At 36.7% G+C, this 21334-nt stretch overlaps 1 protein-coding gene across 1 annotated transcript in view; it reads right to left on the bottom strand.

Annotated features, from left to right (window-relative positions):
• Positions 1-21334, bottom strand: part of jph1a (junctophilin 1a) — a 49684-nt gene that overhangs the window by 14859 nt on the left and 13491 nt on the right. The window contains exon 3 of the mRNA XM_051882790.1: positions 5147-5265. Coding sequence (XP_051738750.1) covers positions 5147-5265 — 119 coding nt within the window. The remainder of the gene's footprint in view (positions 1-5146; positions 5266-21334) is intronic.

The following is a 21334-nucleotide window of genomic DNA, read 5'->3' as shown; positions in this document are numbered from 1 at the left end:
CACTAAATCATCTATTATTTTCTTAATAGATGTTCCTTGTCTTCTTATAGAAAAATAAATTTTGATATATTTACGGTAGAAATTTACAAAATATCTTCATGGAACATGATCTTTACTTAATATTCTAATGATTTTTGGCATAAAAGAAAAATCAATAATTTTGACCCATACACACTGTAAAAAGTAATGCAACAGATTACAAGCAATATTATTAATTAAATTCAACAAATAAAATTGAGTTAGAATTAATCAAATGAATTCCTTAGATGTCAACCATTTAAAACGAGTAAAATGTAAGTAAAATTTAAACAAAAATATCTGAATAACAGACTTCAAAAATGAATTAAGAACTCTTTGTTTTTTATTGCTAATATTAAAGACACCTGATGATAACAAGCAGAATCACTGAAGGAAAGAGAAACACAAGAATAAACAGAAGTTAAATGTTGATGTTGATTTTATTGAAAATGTTTGGTCACTATTATGGTGATCAGTGTTTCATTTAGTTGGCCAGTTTGACTCTTTGCTTTTTATGTCAGTTTGTGGGTTTTTGTAATGGTGTTTGCTAATTTTACACATTTTAAACGGTTGACTTTTAAGAAATTAATTTGATTAATTTTAACTCAATTTTTATATGTTGAATTTAATTAATAATATTGCTTGTAATCTGTTGCTACAATTTTATTGAGTAGATAGAGCGTATTACTTTTTACAGTGCAATGTATTGTTGGCTATTGCTACAAATATACCCGTGCGACTTAAGACTGGTTTTGTGGTCCATGGTCACATATACATTATTTATTTATAATAATATATGTCACAATCCGAGCCATCAAGGTTGTACTAAAACGGCATAAATAAAGAGAGCAAAAGATTTGGGGGTCATGAGGTCAGGGAACCAGCTAGCCTCTGTGCACCTTGCATTGAGGAGATGAGCAATGATTGAGTGATTTAAAGAGAGGTGGGAAGAGGAGGTGCAGTCAGAGTTCAAACGTCTGACTGAAGGAATGGACAGCTGCAGTTAGAACCCTGCTTGCTGTCCTGCCATTCCAACTATCCCTCCGTTAGCTCCCCGTAAAGGACACACACGCTCCAAATATAGCACAATTAACGTCACTCTATAAACCTCGTCGGGTAGACCATTTCAAATGGGGCCTAAAGACAACCATGGCGACAGTGCAGCGTTTTTTCCTGATGTGTTACAAAGGCATACTTAACCTCTGCACTAATCTGCCATAAGCCAGAAATGTCAATTACGACTGCTAGTGCTTACTCTTCTGAGCATGATGTTTGAGAGCTAGTGGGAGAACAAGGCACCGCTGGGGATCAGGCAGATCAGGCCAGATCATATCAGAAAGCCACTTTGTTTTCATACGACACTTCAAATTGAAGTAGGTTTGTTTCTGCTATGAAAACATCATATTATAAAACAAAACAGCTCATATTATAAAAACAAATATGAGCTGCAGTTGAAACCACTGTTAAACAGTCCATATATACACTCAAACACACAACTATACGTTATTTTATGATTGTGCAAAGTTGCTGCATTGCTTGGCAATGTTTTTAAAAGTCTCTTCTGCTCACCAAACTACATTTATTTCATCAAAAATACAGTAAAAACAGTAGTATTGTGAAGTATTATTACAATTTAAAAGAACCATTTTCTATTTTAATAAATATTTAAAATGTTTTCAAATTTATTCCAGTGATGCAAAGCTGAATTTTCAGCATCATTAGGGGCTGTTCACATATCGCATCTTTTGTGCTCGCAAGTTAGTTATTTCAAATGTGTCGCGGTGATATGAAACCATCTCAACTTTTTTTCAGAATGCCACAAGCGCACCGCAGGTCATGTGACAAGAAACAACCAATCAGCTTTGGCCTTTCCGTAACAACATCGAAAGCTCAGCCGAACAGCTGATCAAAACTGTACAGGACGGGTTTTTATTTCCCATCTCCATAAATATATCTAGTTGTAAACCTAATGCAAGGGCTAGAAATCAATTAATCCTTTGCTGATACTTCCTCATCATCGTGGAGAGCGCAGTTCACGTTTTTAGATGCGATATGTGAACGGTCCCTTACGCCAGTCTTCAGTGTCACATGACCCTTTAGAAATTCTAATATGATGATTTTGTGTTTTGAATGATGTCTTAGTCCCTTTACAGTTTTGAATGATGTCTTAGTCTTATCTGTATGGCCATAAATGACAAAGTATTTTAAGTTGTTAAGTTGTTTCCACTGTTATAATGAGGCAGCTAGGCAGAAAAAGACTCCAGGAGTACAAAAAGTAATCTCTGCACAAGTTTTATTTTTCATTACATTTTCAATACATTTTGCTTTTTATCAGCCCTACAAAAATATAACCTATGCAAGAGTGCAATCTGTTTATTGCTTAGTGCTTAATACACTAAAGGAGACTATACTGTAGCAACTACCTCAGGGGGGACTAAATGCTGCTAGGTTGAACAAACTGTAATTTGCACTACTGTCTGTAAATGAATAGAAACCTAGCATTGGGTTAAACCATGCAGTGTTGGTTTAAAGTAGACGGTGCATATTTACTTGGAAAGAAGATGAATGATATGGGGGAAATAAATGTTTGTGAAGCCTAAGCATCGCGAATGAGCAAACAGAACCAGGAAACGCCCAGGAATTTCTAATTAACATAGAAACATATGGGCAGCATACTGTATACGAGTTCTGTAAAAGAAACCACACCTACATAAACACACAGAGCTACTAACACAGAGTGCTTACCACTTGCACTCATGAAATGTGAATGTCTGGTTAGTTTTAGCATGCGGGGTATGCACTGAAAACGTATCATATTGAATAAACACATGACAGTTCTGACCTCAAGTGTGTTAGTCATTAAATCTAGTGGCTCTTATTATAGGCTCATTAACAAATTATATCCTCCCTTGGATTAATCTGAACTATCAGAAGCGCTACTATCAAAATAAACCTGTCTATTTGAATGAATCTATTTTGATCATGTCTACAGTGAACTGAATTATATTTATCAACAAAAATTTATATGCATTATTATTTTCTGATTTAAATATATTACATAAACTACCATTCAAAAGTTTGGGGTCAATAGGGTTTGGGGTCTGCAAGGATGCATTAAATTAATCAAAAGTGACCATAAAACATTTATAATGTCACAAAAGATTTCTATTTCAAATAAAGGCTGTTATTTTGAAAAAAATTATCACTATTAAGTTGTTTTCAAAATTGATAATAATAAGAAATGTTTCTTGAGCACCAAATCAGCACATTAGAATGATTTCTGAAGGATCATGTGACACTGAAGACTGGAGTAATGATGCTGAAAATTCAGCTTTGCATCACAGGAATAAATTACATTTTAAAATATTTTAAAATAGAAAACAGTTGTTTTAAATTGTAATAATATTTCACAATATTACTGTTTTTCCTGTATTTTTTTTCTCAAATAAAAACAGCCTCGGTGAGCATAAGAGACCTGTGCACAGAAAGAGTGTACTTCATTTTCAATAGAAACAATCTAACGTTACAAATTCTTACAAAACCAGTTTCACTTAATCTCTGAACAAGCCGGAATCAGGTAGTGTTTCTAACAGTCTGGCATTAGATTTCACAAATAATGGATTTTGTGGTTTGATGACAAAAAGGGGGTAAATAAGGTCACTCAGAGAGTAAAAATAACTGGTAGAACAAAAAGTAAGCTCTGAGCAGATCTGAGCAACCCCTGAAACAGCTGAGTTTAAATAAGATATCATCTCCCTAACGGCGCTCGCAAAGATTTCCCAGGTACCTGTAAGACATGACTCATTTGCACAGTCACATCCTGTCCAACATGAGCGTCTCCTCTTGAAGGTGATTTCCAGTTATAGATCTGCAGAAGGCTATGTACCAGCCCCCCTTGTGAGTTTGACCTTTCTCCCTTGACCTCCCTGTGCTTTATGTGTTTGGGTGAGGTTTGCTTCTGAAAACTGAGAAGTGTTTCTGAGACCTTTTCCATGGGAGGTGAGCGGCACAATTGAGCTGTAATTTGACATGCCCACTTCTTATCTGAATCCGCTTACTGATAGCAATGTGCCGTACGCACGACACACTCAACAAGCCTTACATTCCTCATCCAGAGAACATTCTCGGTTTGATATGGACGACATTCTTTGGCTGCTGTCTGAAATATTTCCAAAGGGAACTAGAACAATCGCAGAGGAACAGTCTGCTAATATTAGTGCTCTGTAATGCTGAGTAATAAACTTTATTTGTTTTTATTAGGATTGCCAATGTAGGAGGCTTACTGTGCACAATTAATGATGTTGTGGAATATTCTTAGCAAGAAATCTCTTGAAGAAGTTCCAGATGCCAAAAGATTAGACTTTATTGAACAAAACAACAAAGCCGAGATGCCATCTGATCATCTGACTATCCCATTACAAATTCTCATTCTTATACCATTTCTGTTATCATCTATTAGCGTGTTTTTGGGTTCTTTCCCAGGGGTTAACCCATCCCATTTGTTTGCCACAATTAATTATCAGTCCTTCAGACTTCTTTTTAATGGTGGGATACAGCCAACTAGTCTATTTTTTAAAAAGAACATTTAATCCCATTTATCAAGAACGTGTACATTACATGTAAACAGCTTGACTAATGAGTGTACCATTCAGTGATTGATGGATATTTTCTCCACTGTATACCATTCTGTGTACCATTGCTGAGATGAGACAAGACATACAGTATAAAATAGATTAAATTAATAATATCCTTTTGGAAATGGTCATGTCACAGCCTTGAGTACAACATGACTGCCAATATTTACATATTAATGCCCTGATAAATGTCAATCATAACAGAGGTCAGAAATCCTAAAGTTACAGTAGCAAAACAGCCTGATAAGCTCTCAGGTTCAGAGAGAGACTGGAAAAATATGTCATTTCACTGTCAAAAAAATATTCATGTCTTTGTACTCTTTTGCTTCTATCCTCAACAGAGCTCCACTGAGCTAGTTTTATGTGGAGAGAACGTATCTATTACGAGGTTTTAAGTACAGGTGTGTGGTAATCTGGTGACTTTCATCATAGGTATTTTATTTATTTTCAGGGTATGTGTGGGAAAGTAAAAAGTTTCTTCTGTATAACTGTACCTGGTTGATGGAAGCTTGGAGATAATTCATAAGCCACAGCTCTGGCTAAGTCGGATTCCTGACATGCTGCAAGTGCGGCCTGGTCTGCTGCTTCACTCTTAGTTCTTGCATGGGACGTCCTGCACACACACGGCAGAGAAAGTGAGAAAAAAAATTAATGGCATACATCATTAAAATAAATTACTTCCATTCTACACAGACTTCTTTGGCTACTCATGCGTTTTCGTATTCAATACAAAATACTCCTTCAAAGCACTTCATGGTCTTGCCCCCCAGTATATTTCTGATCTCATTCATACCTACTCTCCTGTTCGCACATTTAGATCTTCTGATACTGGTCTGTTGTTGATTCCACGGCATAAGTTAGCATCGTTTGGTGGTCGGGCATTTTGCATCTCTGCCCCCACACTCTGGAACTCCATTCCCAAACACATTCGTGATCTCTCATCATTACATGATTTCAAAACCCACCTTAAAACATATATTTTTGTGTCTTGTTTCTCTGAACTCTGACTGTATGATCTGATTCATGTTATGTATTTTATGTTTCCGTATGGTTTTTCTGTCTGCTGTCATATTTGTCAAGTCAAGTCATCTTCATTTATATAACGCTTTTCACAATACATATTGTTTCAAAGCAGCTTCACAGTGACAATAAGAAAATTATTATCGAGCTAAAGTTGGTTTTTGATTGAATCACTTCCGTTGTAAAAATTGTTAATTATTACTTTAGGGGCCGCTTAAATGACACCTTTCCTACTGAAAAAAACGGAATACCTTTAATGCATTCTTGCCGTTCATTTATGTGTTTAGTCTATAGGTTTGCGTGTTTGAGTGTGTATGTGTGCAGAAGCTTGGTCTTTTTTTAAAAAAGTGATATTTGCCAAATTACTTGTCTGGTCCACATAATACAGAAAAATTTGTTGTGTCAGCGGATCTATGCGAACTGGAATAATTTTGATAACATTTTATCTATACATAGGGAAAGGAAAGGGAAGGAGGCCTTCGCAGGGGATAATTTAGTTGAAACGTCAGGGTTGCGTTATCGTCATGTCTAGGCGCAGGTCCTTCATCTTCATCCTACAGGTTATTTGTGTTGCAATACTGTAAAGCGACCTTGAGCTTGCAGAAAAGCGCTATATAAAATAAACTTATTATTAAGTTCACACATAACATTACTTGGAGTTCCAGAGTGTGGGGGCAGAGATGCAAAATGCCCGACCACCAAACGATGCTAACTTATGTTACGTATCTATTGTCTTTTCGATTGTTTTGATTGTTTCGCTCCGGAGATTATAAGCTGGATCACGAACAGTTTGTACCGATTCATCCTTGAGTAGCAACTTTTTAGCAAAACACGTTTTGTATTGTCCTTTTGTATTGACCCTCGTTCACAAAGCAGCCTGGTGTAAAATGATTCGCGCAGACATAAACAAATTTGGGTATATGGGGGCACATTCCCTTCAAAAAATAAATTGAATCCACTGCGTCTTCAGCGGCTCTGATGTCAGGAGTACATGAAGACTGTTTTGTTCACTCTTACATTCAACAACAAAACATCTCAATCGCTTACGAGACATTCTTGTTACTACAGCTGCTCCCGCCTGGAGAAAATGGCGCACAGTGTACAACTCGCTCAGGGCGGGGTTTATGTCAACAGTGGTGGGTGGGGCTTGAGCAAAATGACGTCAATTTGCCCAGAATCTGCAAACAGCTTGTTCTGAAACACTGCTTATGATTTATGGGGATTAAAAAAAGAGGGGAGGTTGGATTTTTATCATTATAGGGTGGTTGTGTACACACACTGCTGACACACATTTACATGTATGTTTAAACACCATGTAAAAGTGAATTTTCCATAATAGGTGCCCTTTAAAGTGTATGTAAGTGAGCATTTCTTTGAATGGGTGGTTTGGTGAATGCTTGTGCTTGGGTTGTTGAAACAAGGATGCATTATCTTTTGTACTGAAGTGGCCTGCCTTTAGCTGTGTATAGTGAGGGAGGGAGGCAGAGGCAAGCTGTGTGTATGTGCACATGTGTGCACACATGTATCTGTGTGTATGGAGGGGTGGAGGATTCCTCTGCCTAAATAGTACTATGGGGTGTGATGACCCCCCTGTTTTTGTCAAATCCAAATCCTGCTTTTACAAATGGACGGGGACAAAGCATTTAATCTGGTCAGAGGGCACATATCACAGGAACACATCCCTCTTACTCAGCAGACATAAGTGATGGGTAGAACACTAAGACCTGTATTCCAATAAATACATAAACAAACAATTTTACTAAATAAAAAAAAAATATATATATATATATATATATATATATATATATATATATATTAGGGCTGTCAACGTTGCATGCGATTAATTCAAAATCGTTAACGCAATTAACGCAAAAAAATTACGGAAGCATGTGAAATACATCACGCAGTTAGATGATCTTAAAGTACATGCTGATTATATCAGAGATGGCAGAGAGAATTATTCATTCCAGTGTCTGTTTCGCTTTAAAACACGAACTTTCTGTCATATTGTGTCATTGTATCTGAAGAGCGCGAGCCCTCCCGCATCGCGCTGTTCCTGTCTGAACTGAACGTCGAAACATCCCACCGCTGTATGGCCAGATGATATGAAAACTATGTTTCTCGGCTGGATAAAGCAAACCAGCTTCTTGATATGAAAGTTTTGATGGATGAGGATTGCAATTAAAGTAAAGATGATTGCGGTGACGTACAGCAGTCGTACGTTAAGCACGCGTGAGTCTGTTATATTGATGGGCAAACAAATCATGTACGAGCGCGCTCTCGACGCACTGATCGCACACTGTATTTATGCACAGACACATTTCAGTACATTCATGTTGTTTTCACACACATTCAAGATAATGTTTGAATTTATCCTGTGTATGTTGCTGTTAGGGATGGAACCGTTCGGTTCTCCACCCACGGTTCGGCACGCGCTTGCACCGCGGTTCATCCCAAATCTGACGACGCATCTATAATATGGTTTGTTGAAAACAACGTGCAAAACAGACAGACGGATTCGGCTAATGTATGTTTCAGTCGATGGATGTGCATTCTGGTTTCCCAATACGTTCCAACAGCGATGATCAAAAGAACATGGACAAAACAGTCACTGTAAACAAATGTTCAATGCCGCGCCGAAAGCTCTATGACCAGTCATTTATGCCGTCATCACCCGGGTGTTGATAGCGCGCGAGCGCAGGTGAGACCTGAAAACCTCACGTTGCTATCTTTGTTTAAACTAAACTCATTTAAACCTTGCCAATTTAAACATTCATCCTTAAGACGCGAAAGAGAACTCGCGCACTCTGTGAGGACATTTGTGTGTGCGCTCATTCGAAGCGCGTTCATGGAGAGCCGCGTCACAGCGCGCAAATTCTCTTTCAAGTCTTGCACCTAAACGAACAAATTCACACAAAAATTATGTCAACATGCCCATCTTGGCAAGTATCCTAACAAACATAGTAGGTTATGTATAGTATATTAAGAGAAAAACAAGACAGACAGCGCATGTGTATCAGTATCAGTGTACTGGATCTTTGAATTGTGTCTTAAAGGGACAGCAGTCTAATATTCCTGCTCTCTTTTTTAATGTTAATCAAAAGACAAAAGACGAAGAAATCACTCTTGACAGAATAGCTTTTGTAACTTAATGTTTTATCTTTATTTAATTACTCAAATACGTTTATATGCAGTTATTTTATATTTGATTACTTTGTTCAATTTCTGTACCTGAAAACTATTTTTAGATGGTTGAAAAACCTGTAAAGCATTGTTGATTTTTTTTTTTCTTCTTTGGTGTACATAAATGTATGAATTATATTAAATATCATTTGGTTATTTGGTGTCCTTTTTTTGAAAGACATCTAAATTTACCTTGAAAAAAGCTGAAAAATACAGTTTTGTGAAAATCACACTTCAATCTGATGGTTTACTTTGCTGAATATAGGCAATGATGGCAAAATGGACTTGTTAAACAAGATAAATGGTGTATGCTTAATTTTACAATAAGTGTGTGATTAATCACGATTAAAAAAATTAATCTATTGACAGCCTTATTATATATATATATAGTGGGTACGGAAAGTATTCAGACCCCCTTAAATTTTTCACTCTTTGTTATATTGCAGCCATTTGCTAAAATCATTTAAGTTCATTTTTTTTCCTCATTAATGTACACACAGCACCCCATATTGACAGAAAAACACAGAATTGTTGACATTTTTGCAGATTTATTAAAAAAGAAAAACTGAAATATCACATGGTCCTAAGTATTCAGACCCTTTGCTCAGTATTTAGTAGAAGCACCCTTTTGATCTAATACAGCCATGAGTCTTTTTGGGAAAGATGCAACAAGTTTTTCACACCTGGATTTAGGGATCCTCTGCCATTCCTCCTTGCAGATCCTCTCCAGTTCTGTCAGGTTGGATGGTAAACGTTGGTGGACAGCCATTTTTAGGTCTCTCCAGAGATGCTCAATTGGGTTTAAGTCAGGGCTCTGGCTGGGCCATTCAAGAACAGTCACGGAGTTGTTGTGAAGCCACTCCTTCGTTATTTTAGCTGTGTGCTTAGGGTCATTGTCTTGTTGGAAGGTAAACCTTCGGCCCAGTCTGAGGTCCTGAGCACTCTGGAGAAGGTTTTCGTCCAGGATATCCCTGTACTTGGCCGCATTCATCTTTCCCTCGATTGCAACCAGTCGTCCTGTCCCTGCAGCTGAAAAACACCCCCACAGCATGATGCTGCCACCACCATGCTTCACTGTTGGGACTGTATTGGACAGGTAATGAGCAGTGCCTGGCTTTCTCCACACATACTGCTTAGAATTAAGGCCAAAAAGTTCTATCTTGGTCACATCAGACCAGAGAATCTTATTTCTCACCATCTTGGAGTCCTCCATGCGGGCTTTCATGTGTCTTGCACTGAGGAGAGGCTTCCGTCGGGCCACTCTGCCATAAAGCCCCGACTGGTGGAGGGCTGCAGTGATGGTTGACTTTCTACAACTTTCTCCCATCTCCCGACTGCATCTCTGGAGCTCAGCCACAGTGATCTTTGGGTTCTTCTTTACCTCTCTCACCAAGGCTCTTCTCCCCCGATAGCTCAGTTTGGCCGGACGGCCAGCTCTAGGAAGGGTTCTGGTCGTCCCAAACGTCTTCCATTTAAGGATTATGGAGGCCACTGTGCTCTTAGGAACCTTAAGTGCAGCAGAAATTTTTTTGTAACCTCGGCCAGATCTGTGCCTTGCCACAATTCTGTCTCTGAGCTCTTCAGGCAGTTCCTTTGACCTCATGATTCTCATTTGCTCTGACATGCACTGTGAGCTGTAAGGTCTTATATAGACAGGTGTGTGGCTTTCCTAAACAAGTCCAATCAGTATAATCAAACACAACTGGACTCAAATGAAGGTGTAGAACCATCTCAAGGATGATCAGAAGAAATGGACAGCACCTGAGTTAAATATATGAGTGTCACAGCAAAGGGTCTGAATACTTAGGACCATGTGATATTTCAGTTTTTCTTTTTTAATAAATCTGCAAAAATGTCAACAATTCTGTGTTTTTCTGTCAATATGGGGTGCTGTGTGTACATTAATGAGGAAAAAAAATGAACTTAAATGATTTTAGCAAATGGCTGCAATATAACAAAGAGTGAAAAATTTAAGGGGGTCTGAATACTTTCCGTACCCACTGTATATATATATATATATATATATATATATATATATATATACATACACAAACACACACACACACATACAATGAGCCAATAATATTTTAGTATATAAATACATTTTAATATATACTTTATATATTTTTATAGTGTGTACATATAGTGTGTGTGTGTATATATATATATATATATATATATATATATATATATATTATTATTATTATTTTTTTTTTGCATTTTTATTTTACGTTTATTGCACAGCATGTGACATTGTTGAGATCTGAAACTAGTGGAAACGCGTAAGATTACAAGGGTCTTTTTCTCAAGAGAAAAAGCAAAGTTCTCCTTATGTGTCAAGGAGAAATAATAATGAACACAGGAAGTGATCATGAAGTAAACAAGCACATAAAAAGTAAACATCACACACACACACACACACACACACACACACACACACACAAAAAGAGATCATGATAGGCTTGGCCTCCAGACGGCTTTAATGAAGCATGCATCATGCTGAAACACAAGCTTAGTTATCAAGAGGTGACCTGCTTCTCAAATCCCTTCAAAACCCCCAACGTGCTGCAACACACACTGTTTTCATCTTCTCACAGAACGGCCAGATTGAGTCTGTACAGCGTATGCGTTAGGCATCAGGGATTTTACCCCGTCGGTTCAGAGCTATTACTATAACTATTACGCAACCCAGCATCAAAAGCACAAAATAAACTCTCTAAAATGCAGGGGATTAGTCCAACTTGATGCTTCAGTGAGAACTACCTCCAAATATGAGTCAAGATGCGCCAGCAGAATAGGATGTCTGAAATAAATCGTTAAGTGTTTTACACAGAAACTAAAGCTTTTAGTTCCCTATGTAGTATCAATCAGTTTGTTCCTGTGACCATGATGGATTGAGATGTTTACGGCTTCGTTAAACCCTTTTTAGACAAAGTGGAGGTCTGTTTTAATCATTAACCATATTTCAAATGCAAGAGGCCAGATGCTTTGGGATAGTCTGGCCGCCAGTGCAAAAATAGCTTATCATTGGGGAACAAAGAGGTGCTTTTTGCCCAGCTTCAGATTCTGACACATATCGACCTCTATTTCCGATCGTCACATAATAAAGATCATTGTAGATTCCTCATGTAGACAGTGTGAAGCATGCAAAGCAAGTGATAAAGTGTGAGGGAGTTCTAGACGCATCTATTTGGGGTATAAGAAAGACTGTGGGGTCATGGAGGCCACACTGACAGAATGTATAACCTCATGGCATTCAATAAGGCTCAATAAGCAAATCCATAACGCATTATTATAATAAATACACTATGCAAACCGTGTCAAATCTGTTTTAAAATTCTTCACAGTAAAACCTCAATGAAGTATACTTATATATGAGATACTGTATACACTACTATATACACTACTGTATACACTACTGTTCAAAAGTTTGAGGTCAGTAAGATTTATTTTTTGAAAGAAATTAATACTTTTATTCACATGATGCATTAAATTGATCAAAAGTCAAGTGACAGTAGACATTTGTAATGTTACAAGAGTTTACTATTTCAAATAAATGCTGTTCTTATGAATTTTCTATTCAAAGAATCTTAAAAAATGTATTTCTGGTTCCACAAATATATTGAGCAGCACAACTGTTTAAAATATTGATAATAATAAGAAATGTTTCTTGAGCAAATCAGCATATTAGAATGATTTCTGAAGGATCATGTGACACTGAAGACTGGAGTAATGATACTGAAAATTATTTTTTGCATCATAGGAATGAATAGATGTATTAAAATGTATTAAAATAGAAAAGGGTTATTTTAAATTATAATAATATTTCACATTATTACTGCTTTTATGATATTTTTGATCATAAATGCAGCCTCGGTGAGCAGAAGAGACATTAAAAACAGGGTTCAGTGGAGTCCAAAAGTCTGACACCACTATTTCATATTTATTAAAGAATTTACAACATTAATCAACATTAATTGAAAAATGTATATGAATTTCAAAATATTTTGGTATTTGGTATACATTTAAGAACATACATATACATATTATTAATGTTTTCATTTTATTAAAATTCTTTAAATTAAAAAAAACTTTATAATTTTTATATTATTATTATATATATATTAAATATTGTTTAAATTACTATTTATATTATTTGCAGGTTTAATTACACTCTAAAAAATCTTTTCCATATTTATTTTTTACAGTTGTTTTACCAGTATTTAGAATTTTGCACTTCATTGAGTTTTAGGGTCAACGGAAATGTCCGTAAAATTACTAGATAATGTCCAGATAATGAGCTGTCAGTACTTTTTCCGTTATTTTACAGGTTTATTTTTTACAGTGTAGATTTTCATTCCCGATTTTCACTGTGGTCGCAGAGACTCGACTGTACATATACAACATCATGTAATAATGAGACACTAACATTTAAAAATCCCTCTCTATTTCATATACTCCCTCTATTCAAAACGCATCAGTTTCTGTGTGTACCTACTTCAAGACCTCTGGGTATTTAAAACCTCGGTATGCATCTCTGCACCCCTCTAATTTTAATGGTGCACTTGAATTTCACCCCCTCTCTGTGACCTCCTTTCAGGCCAGAGCCGGGACAAATGAGCGTCTATGTGCCCGCGGGATTGGCTGGTCCTCCCTCAGGCCACTGGCCCACATTGAGATGAGCTAACATGGCCGATCTGAAACCAGTTTTGCTAGTTTTCATACAAGGCTTAAGATAAGGATTCTGGTACCACAGGCTGCATCCTGATCACAGCAAAAGGTTCATTTCCACCCGGAGCTATTTGCGGAATCTCTGCTACATTTGCTGACACGGTTTTGCTATGAGCCGGTACTGGCAATTGGTACAGTATGTGCCCACCTCTCTCTCTCAGTGACCTTCTCCCTCCCACATTTCCTCAGTTATACAGAAGATATTTGCATTTTATTCAACAGGCCAAAATCTACCCCTAAGATATGTGGTACACAGACATAAATCAAACTCTGGGCCTCGGTGATGAATCATAACAAAGACCTGAGTATTATGTATTTGAATAACTAATAAAGAGGGAGGTTTTGGTTATATCACTTTGAATAACAAATCCCTAAGGCTATGAAAAGGGCTGATGAAGCACTGGATAAACAGTAAAGGGATAGTGCTAGTTCACATAAACAGAAAAATAAATGAATTATTTGGTAACACTTTACAATAAGGTTTATTAGTTAACATGAACTAATAATGAACTGCACTTACACAGCATGTATTAATCTTTGTTAATATTAATTTCAACATTTACTAATACATTATTAAAATCTTGTTAACATTAGTTAATGCACTGTGAACTAACATGAACAAACAATGAACAACTGCATTTTCATTAACTAACGTTAACGAAGAATTGACGAAGAAATGACATATTTAAAAAAAATTTCCAGTGAAAAAAATTCTTCATGCCTTAAAATAGCTTGAATATAACTCCACACCCTTGCCTAATTTATGAATAATCAAATTAGCCCCGCCTCCACTCACTCATGGCAGCTCAAAGAGTCTACTGTTGCCGTAGTGACTTGCTTATATGCTTATATATATATATATATATATATATATATATATATATATATATATATATATATATATACACTTATATATTGCAAAATAAGCTATATATGCTTGACTGAAGTCATACAGCTGACTTCTAACAATCAGTATCCCAAACGCTTTGAACAACTCAGAACATCAGTGGAGAAAGGCAAATAGTTCATCATAACACCATAATATACATCATAGACTCGCAATATTACTAAATCTACACAATTTTTTACACAAATCTACACAAACGGTCATATCTCGTGTAATCGCTAAATCAGCGTTTCAACGGCGGAAAGACATCACAATAAAACAGCTAGCAATAAGTCATGTAGCTCAGAAAAGCCATTCAGTGTCTACAGCTTGTTAGTTCACCAGAGAAATTAACTCTTTCGCTTAATATATGCACTATATTAGCCTATATATTCATTATATTTTACTTAATTTGTTAGTGATGTCTTGATTATTTAATGTATGTTTAAATAAATCTGTCATGAAAATGACAGCCACTGTGTATTAATGATTATATTTCAACAACGAATTGGAGTAAAACATAATTTTATAATTAGATTTAGAAGTTAATGCAAAAAGTGCCTTATGTGCAACATGTTTGCATACAACTTGTTATTTGAGTGTTGATTATTATATCTAAAATAAATAGCGATTGAATTTAGGCTAATAGTTTGGGCTCTGTTGTTAACCTTTAATATTATAGTAGCATAATGTTCAAATAAGGGCTCCCTACATAGTTTATAGCATTAGCAGAGATAATTTTTTTTATCCTTAAACTTTTAGTTATAATTTAATTTAATATATTTAAAGACAGAGTCACAATTTGTTCAGTAAACCACTGTTTAATAAAAAAAGAAGCAATTTTATGTTTAGTTTTCTCCCCACCTGCTATACCGAACCCGTACCGAACCGTGGCTTCACAACCGAGGTACGTACCAAACCGTGAGTTTTGTGTACCATTACACCCCAACTAAATTTGACTCAGTTTTTCACAAAAAGTTGTGATATAGAGCAATTTATGTTGTTTTTTTGGTGTTTATCGCCATTTTTGAAACCTGACATGAAGCTTTTTCATGTCAAGGAAAATAAATAAGTGCAGATTCTTCAAAAAGATAGTTTTTTGTTTTCCACAAAAAAAGCGCATTCAGCGCATAGACTGAGTGGAATTCCCTTCAAATAATCAGTCAGAGGTTGAAATGTAGTGTTTAGCATGCTTAAAATTGTATACAATTAGCACAATGCTTTAACATACATGCAGCGTCTGATGCCGGACTCCCAGCAGGTGGGAATGTGGAATTACGCTGACATAATTAATGGCTTGCTAAAATAAACAACAAAACATAATCATTTATCCAAGCTGTGTTGATTTGCAAATGAGTTGAGGAACAAAATGGTATGCGGAATAACCTACTGTACATAAACACTGATGACAAGAATACAGTCAGCCATGGTAAACATGAAGATGTTAATGCTATGGCATTCTGTCAGGCTTATATATTCAATCTAGAAAAAGATCTACAGCAGCACAAAAACAGATCCTAATATTTATCTAGTATGAAGCGAGAGAAGACTTTCAGAATGAGATAAAAGCACTGGCATTGAGTTATACAAAAAAAAGAGGCTATGATAATTTATGATGGTACTGGTAGACATTCTTGGTGTAGGATACTTTGGTGGGCAAAAATAAGGCAAAACAGTGTGATCTCGTCCAAAAGAATTTCATATTCCACCTCAGCCAACTCAATTTCACTACCGGGCGGAATAAATTAGCACATTTCAGAATTTCCAACACGGCTGAAATTAGAAATGAAACCTGGTTTTCTGTTGCAGGCAAGTTCATACTCAGGTTAGTGAGCTGTTCAGCACGTACATATCCCATAAAGTCTAAAGAGGCAGCATCTATTCAGCATCCATTAAGCATAGACAGATGCTTGGCAGGGAAAATAGCCAAAATCAGCTTTGATTAAATAGAAAATACCCAGTGCACGGGCATTTCTGTCTGGATTAGCTCTTTAATCTGTTTTTGACATACTTACTTTGAGTGGCAGTCATTGACGATTTGAAGTATTCCAGATATCACCTGCTCACAATAACCCTGGACACTTGTGCTTGTGTGAGTTTCAGTGTGACATCAAATCCAAAAAAGCCACATAAGATAAATACTAATGAGATTTTACTCATAGCAAACTTCAGCTGATGTTCTATTAACATCAGAAAGTGGAAGTAGCCTATGTTTTTTTATTATTCTCAAAAGTTTTTAGTGACATCTGTGGATTCTTTAGAACATACTGCCTTAAAAATATTCCATCCATCCATCCATCCATCCATACCGCTTTATCCTTACTAGGGTCACGAGGTGCTGGAGCCTAACCCAGCATCTTGGGCCACAGGCAGGTAAACACCCTGAAAGGACCCAAGGCATTTTCACACAAAATACACCCACTAAAGTGAGCATTATTTGATCTCCTGCTTAAAAAGCCTATGAAATCGCTTGATAAGTTAATAGTCTTTAGTTTCGACACATCTATAATGCATGGGCTATGTTTGGAATGGCATACTAATCTTAATATGTCTGAAAATAATCATCATAATAATAATTTTTACTTATAAAGCACCTTTTCCAAGCTCAAGGTCGCTGAAGGTCTTTAGCATATGTATACTTTGCACAGAATGCAAATTTCCTGTAAGGACAGAATAACCCAAATGACCTACTACTAAACAAATGAACAGAGCTGAGTGAGAGGAATACTGTATTCCATGAGCTTGACTTGACTTTCCATTTCCATGTGATGAACCGGAAGTAATGTCAGCCACATTAATATCTTTCTTTCATCTTGACTGATTATTTGGTTGGACTACCAGATGATAAGACATTTTTTACACAAAAATGAATAAAATTGCAAAATAACTTGCTGAGTTAAGCATGACACCAATGCAGCTGTTTGTCTGTTGTGACTACTGGCCAAAAATTGAATACTCTCTGAGAAGCTAATTTGTCTTTTGTGATCATTAAATGTACATTCTATATAGTACAAATGCAATCCGGTTGTAGTACATTAGTCATGTTGTCCTTGTTATGTGACCTACATTGTCAGTTGAGTCACTTCACTGCCATTCACAAATCCCTTCCCATGGCCTCAAGGGTGATGGTGCAGGGATAGTGTATTTTTGTAGGCCAAAACCTAGAAACACTTCAGGTTCCATCATCCCTTAAAGGCAATTGTTTTTTTGAATGGGTTTTTGGTTAAATGGACAAAATAAGGTCTATGGTCTACACAAGCTCAAGATTTCAGCATGTATTAATCTTCACTAATTACATCTCATATCGTCAGTAAACTCTTGCGTTACCAAGCCCCACAGTGAAAAATGAAACCATATCCGTACTGGCTGGGCCGGATCGGCATGGAACGGAACGGTTAAGCAAAGAGAACGGTTTGGCCCGACGGTGGAAAAGTGGCTATACTGTTTTTTGCCTACTATATAGGAAGGACGCATATTTGGATGCATCCCTGTGTCTGAGGGAGGGAGATTCTCATACAGTTGAGAATTCTCATAGAATTGTGAATTAAAAGTGAATTCTATCAATTTTAAGGAGTACACTAGATTAACCTCAAAGCTAACAGATATTAAAGGATTAGTTCACTTTAAAATGAAAATTACCCCATGATTTACTCACCCTCGAGCCATCCTATGTGTATATGACTTTCTTCTTTTAGACGAATACAATCGGAGTTATATTAATAAACACCTTGACACTATCAAGCTTTAAAATGGCAGTGAGCGGGGGTTACGAGTTTGACGCTCAAATAAGTGCATCCATCCATCTTAAACGTACTCCACACAGCTCCAGGGGGTTAATAAAAGCCTTCTGAAGTGAAGCGATGCATTTTGTGTAAGAAAAACATCCATATTTAACACGTTATAAAGTAAAATAACTAGCTTCCGGCCAAACAGATTCTACTTACGCCTAAAGCGTAACTTACGCGACGCCATGACTTATTACGCTTCACCATGACATTCTACGTGACATCCTACGTTATACGATGCAAGTAGAATCCGTATGGCTGGAAGATAGTTATTTTACTTTATAACGTGTTAAATATGCATATTTTTCTTCACGTGACTCAGATCTGTTTTTCTCATGACAGTTCGAACGGCACAAACCACATGGAATTAGATCATTTCTATTCCGATTTGTGCCACTTCCATATGTGGTACTAAATCCGATACAGGTCAGATGTTTTGCAATGCGACTGCAGTCTGTCTGAACAGTCATATCAGAATTTATGCTTTTACGTCACTCTAGAGCAACATTCATCACAATTCTGCACTGATGGGAGTCACTTCAAAGATTTTACATACCCAAAGTTATCAAGACAGTTGTGAAAGGTAGTCAGTGGAAGTACAGTGATGTGTCAGAACTCATAAGTATTACAGTGACCGATATACAAGCAAAACTCGTATCATAAATGTTTAAAACAGTGGTCTCAAATTCAATTCCTGGAGGGCCACAGCTCTGCACAGTTTAGCTCCAACCAGCTCCAACTCACACCTATTTGGAAGTTTCCAGTAATCCTGAAGACCTTGAATAACTGGATCAGGTGTGTTTGATTAGGGTCGGAGCAAAACTGTGCAGAGCTGTGGCCCTCCAGGAATTGAGTTTGAGACCACTGGTTTAAAAACTCTGCTCTCTTTTTCGCATCCTCATCTTTGTTTTTTTTTTTTAAATATTGCCTGCACATAGATTCACTGGCTTCCGCGACAGATCACGCTATAAATAAATGCATAATCATTTACTTTAATGTCCTCCGTTTTTACTTTTGTATAACAGCGTGCTGCGTGACATCTTTTTATCAAGGCCATAACCATGTCTTGAACATTGGGGGGACCATTAATTTGAAAAAAAAAAAAAAAAAAATCATGGTCCCCCATTGTTCGTTTATTTATAGTGTGATCTGCAAATAGTATTTTTTAAAAAATATATATATATTCACTCTTATTTGTATGTCTAATATGTCAAAAACTCAAAACGTTTCTTGTCTCATCACATTCAGTTATGAATTACATTAATCATATCATATTAATCAAATAATAGCATGTTTTCAATTCAAAAAGGTGAAATTTTGCATCACTGGATATTACTGTGAGTCGCTCAATATTTCAATCATAAAACAGTCGTCAAATATTAAATATTTAGCTACTTACTCACCATGTACTCTTTTACTGCTAAAATGAAAGCGTTGCATTGAAATTCGCACTTGTCTTCAGTGAACAGTAAGCCCCGCCTTTTTTGATTTGATTGGCCAGCTCACTCATTCTGACAGTGATGAGCGCTGTTAGACCGCTGAGGCAGACCAGCCTAAAATGTAATTTTTAAAACTTTTTTTTGTCATCTTAACAACAAACAGAGTGGTGCATAATGGAATATATCATAGCAGCATCAATAATATAAAATATTGGGGGGGACAATTTGACCATTTCTAATAATTGGGGGGGAACATGTCCCCCTCAATGTCTATGGTGGTTACGGCCCTGCTTTTTATCGTTTTGTGCATGCGAGGCAGTTCAGGACCATGATCTGTTCGCACTGGAATCTGATATTGGCCATATTTAAAACAACAATGTGAACAGCTATACAAAAAAAATGGATCTGAGCAACCAATCGCAATTGAGCATTAAGGTTCGCAGTGTGAACGTAGCCTAAAAGCCAAAAATCATTTTGATCAAATCATCAAGTAATTTTCTTCATGCCATGGCATCTTAAGCTTGAGAATGTATCAATTATCAAAAATTACAATGTCCACCTGTTCATTTTGATGTTCATCGATTAGCGAACCTTATTTGTATCTGCCATTTTATAACAAAAGCTTGCAACATTTGCATCAATTCAGTGAGATCTGCAATCTGTTTTTATCTTGTGATCAGCACACAGTGGTCACATTGCCATCGCTTTCTAATTTTCGCTCTTTATTAAATTAATTAAATAAATAAATAAATAAACAGGAAGTAGGAGCGAACCATCTGCCTCCCTCACAGTAACACTTCTACTGCAGAAAAACCAGTGCATGGCTGACAGGATGACTGGATGCGATTGCCATGGCAACGCTACAGCACTCTGGCAGGTGCTTCTACACATCATCTGGCCCTGTGTTAACAAATAGCAAGAGCTTTACAAACCAAGCGGAATAAAGACTTTATGGCTATAGCGCGCATACAGGATCACATATACTCACTTAACACTCTTGCGCACACACACACACACACACACATCTACCAGCAGGGTGGGATATTACATGTCGTGTATTCAAGCGAAAGCTTTGTGAGCTTAAACACACACTCACGTACGTTGTTGAGAAACTTGATGTCTCTTATACAGCGTTTACAGCACCCTGTTAGAGGAAAGGTCACATCGCCTGGCAACAGAATGCATCGAGCTCCAGCTGCAATTTTAATTAGGGCAAAACAGTTTCCTGCCCTGTGCTTCTCGCCTTCCATTCACAGGCGTGCGGTCAATACAAACAGGTGAAGTGAACACATCTTCCACCTCACTGCTTTGATTCACATGCAAACAAATCCATATGGCATTAGCGAACAACTCTAGCACACATCTTTCTTTACAATCTACAGGTGAAAGGGGAAGGGGACAGTTTACTTCTTAATACTATTAGTATTAAAGGGATAGTTCACCCAAAAATGAAAATTATCTCATAATTTACTCACCCTCAAGCCATCCTAGGTGTATATGACTTTCTAGTTTCAACCAAACACAATCAAAGTTATATTAAAAAATATTCTGGCTCTTCCAAACTTTATAATGGGAGTGAATAGTAACCGAGATTTTGAAGCCCAAAAAAGCACATCCATCCATCATAAAAGTAATCCA

This window comes from Ctenopharyngodon idella, chromosome 23, assembly GCF_019924925.1.
Source record: "Ctenopharyngodon idella isolate HZGC_01 chromosome 23, HZGC01, whole genome shotgun sequence".
Taxonomy (NCBI): domain Eukaryota; kingdom Metazoa; phylum Chordata; class Actinopteri; order Cypriniformes; family Xenocyprididae; genus Ctenopharyngodon; species Ctenopharyngodon idella.
The sequence above is the reverse complement of the archived record's forward strand: the minus strand, read 5'-3'. Positions and strand labels throughout refer to the sequence as shown.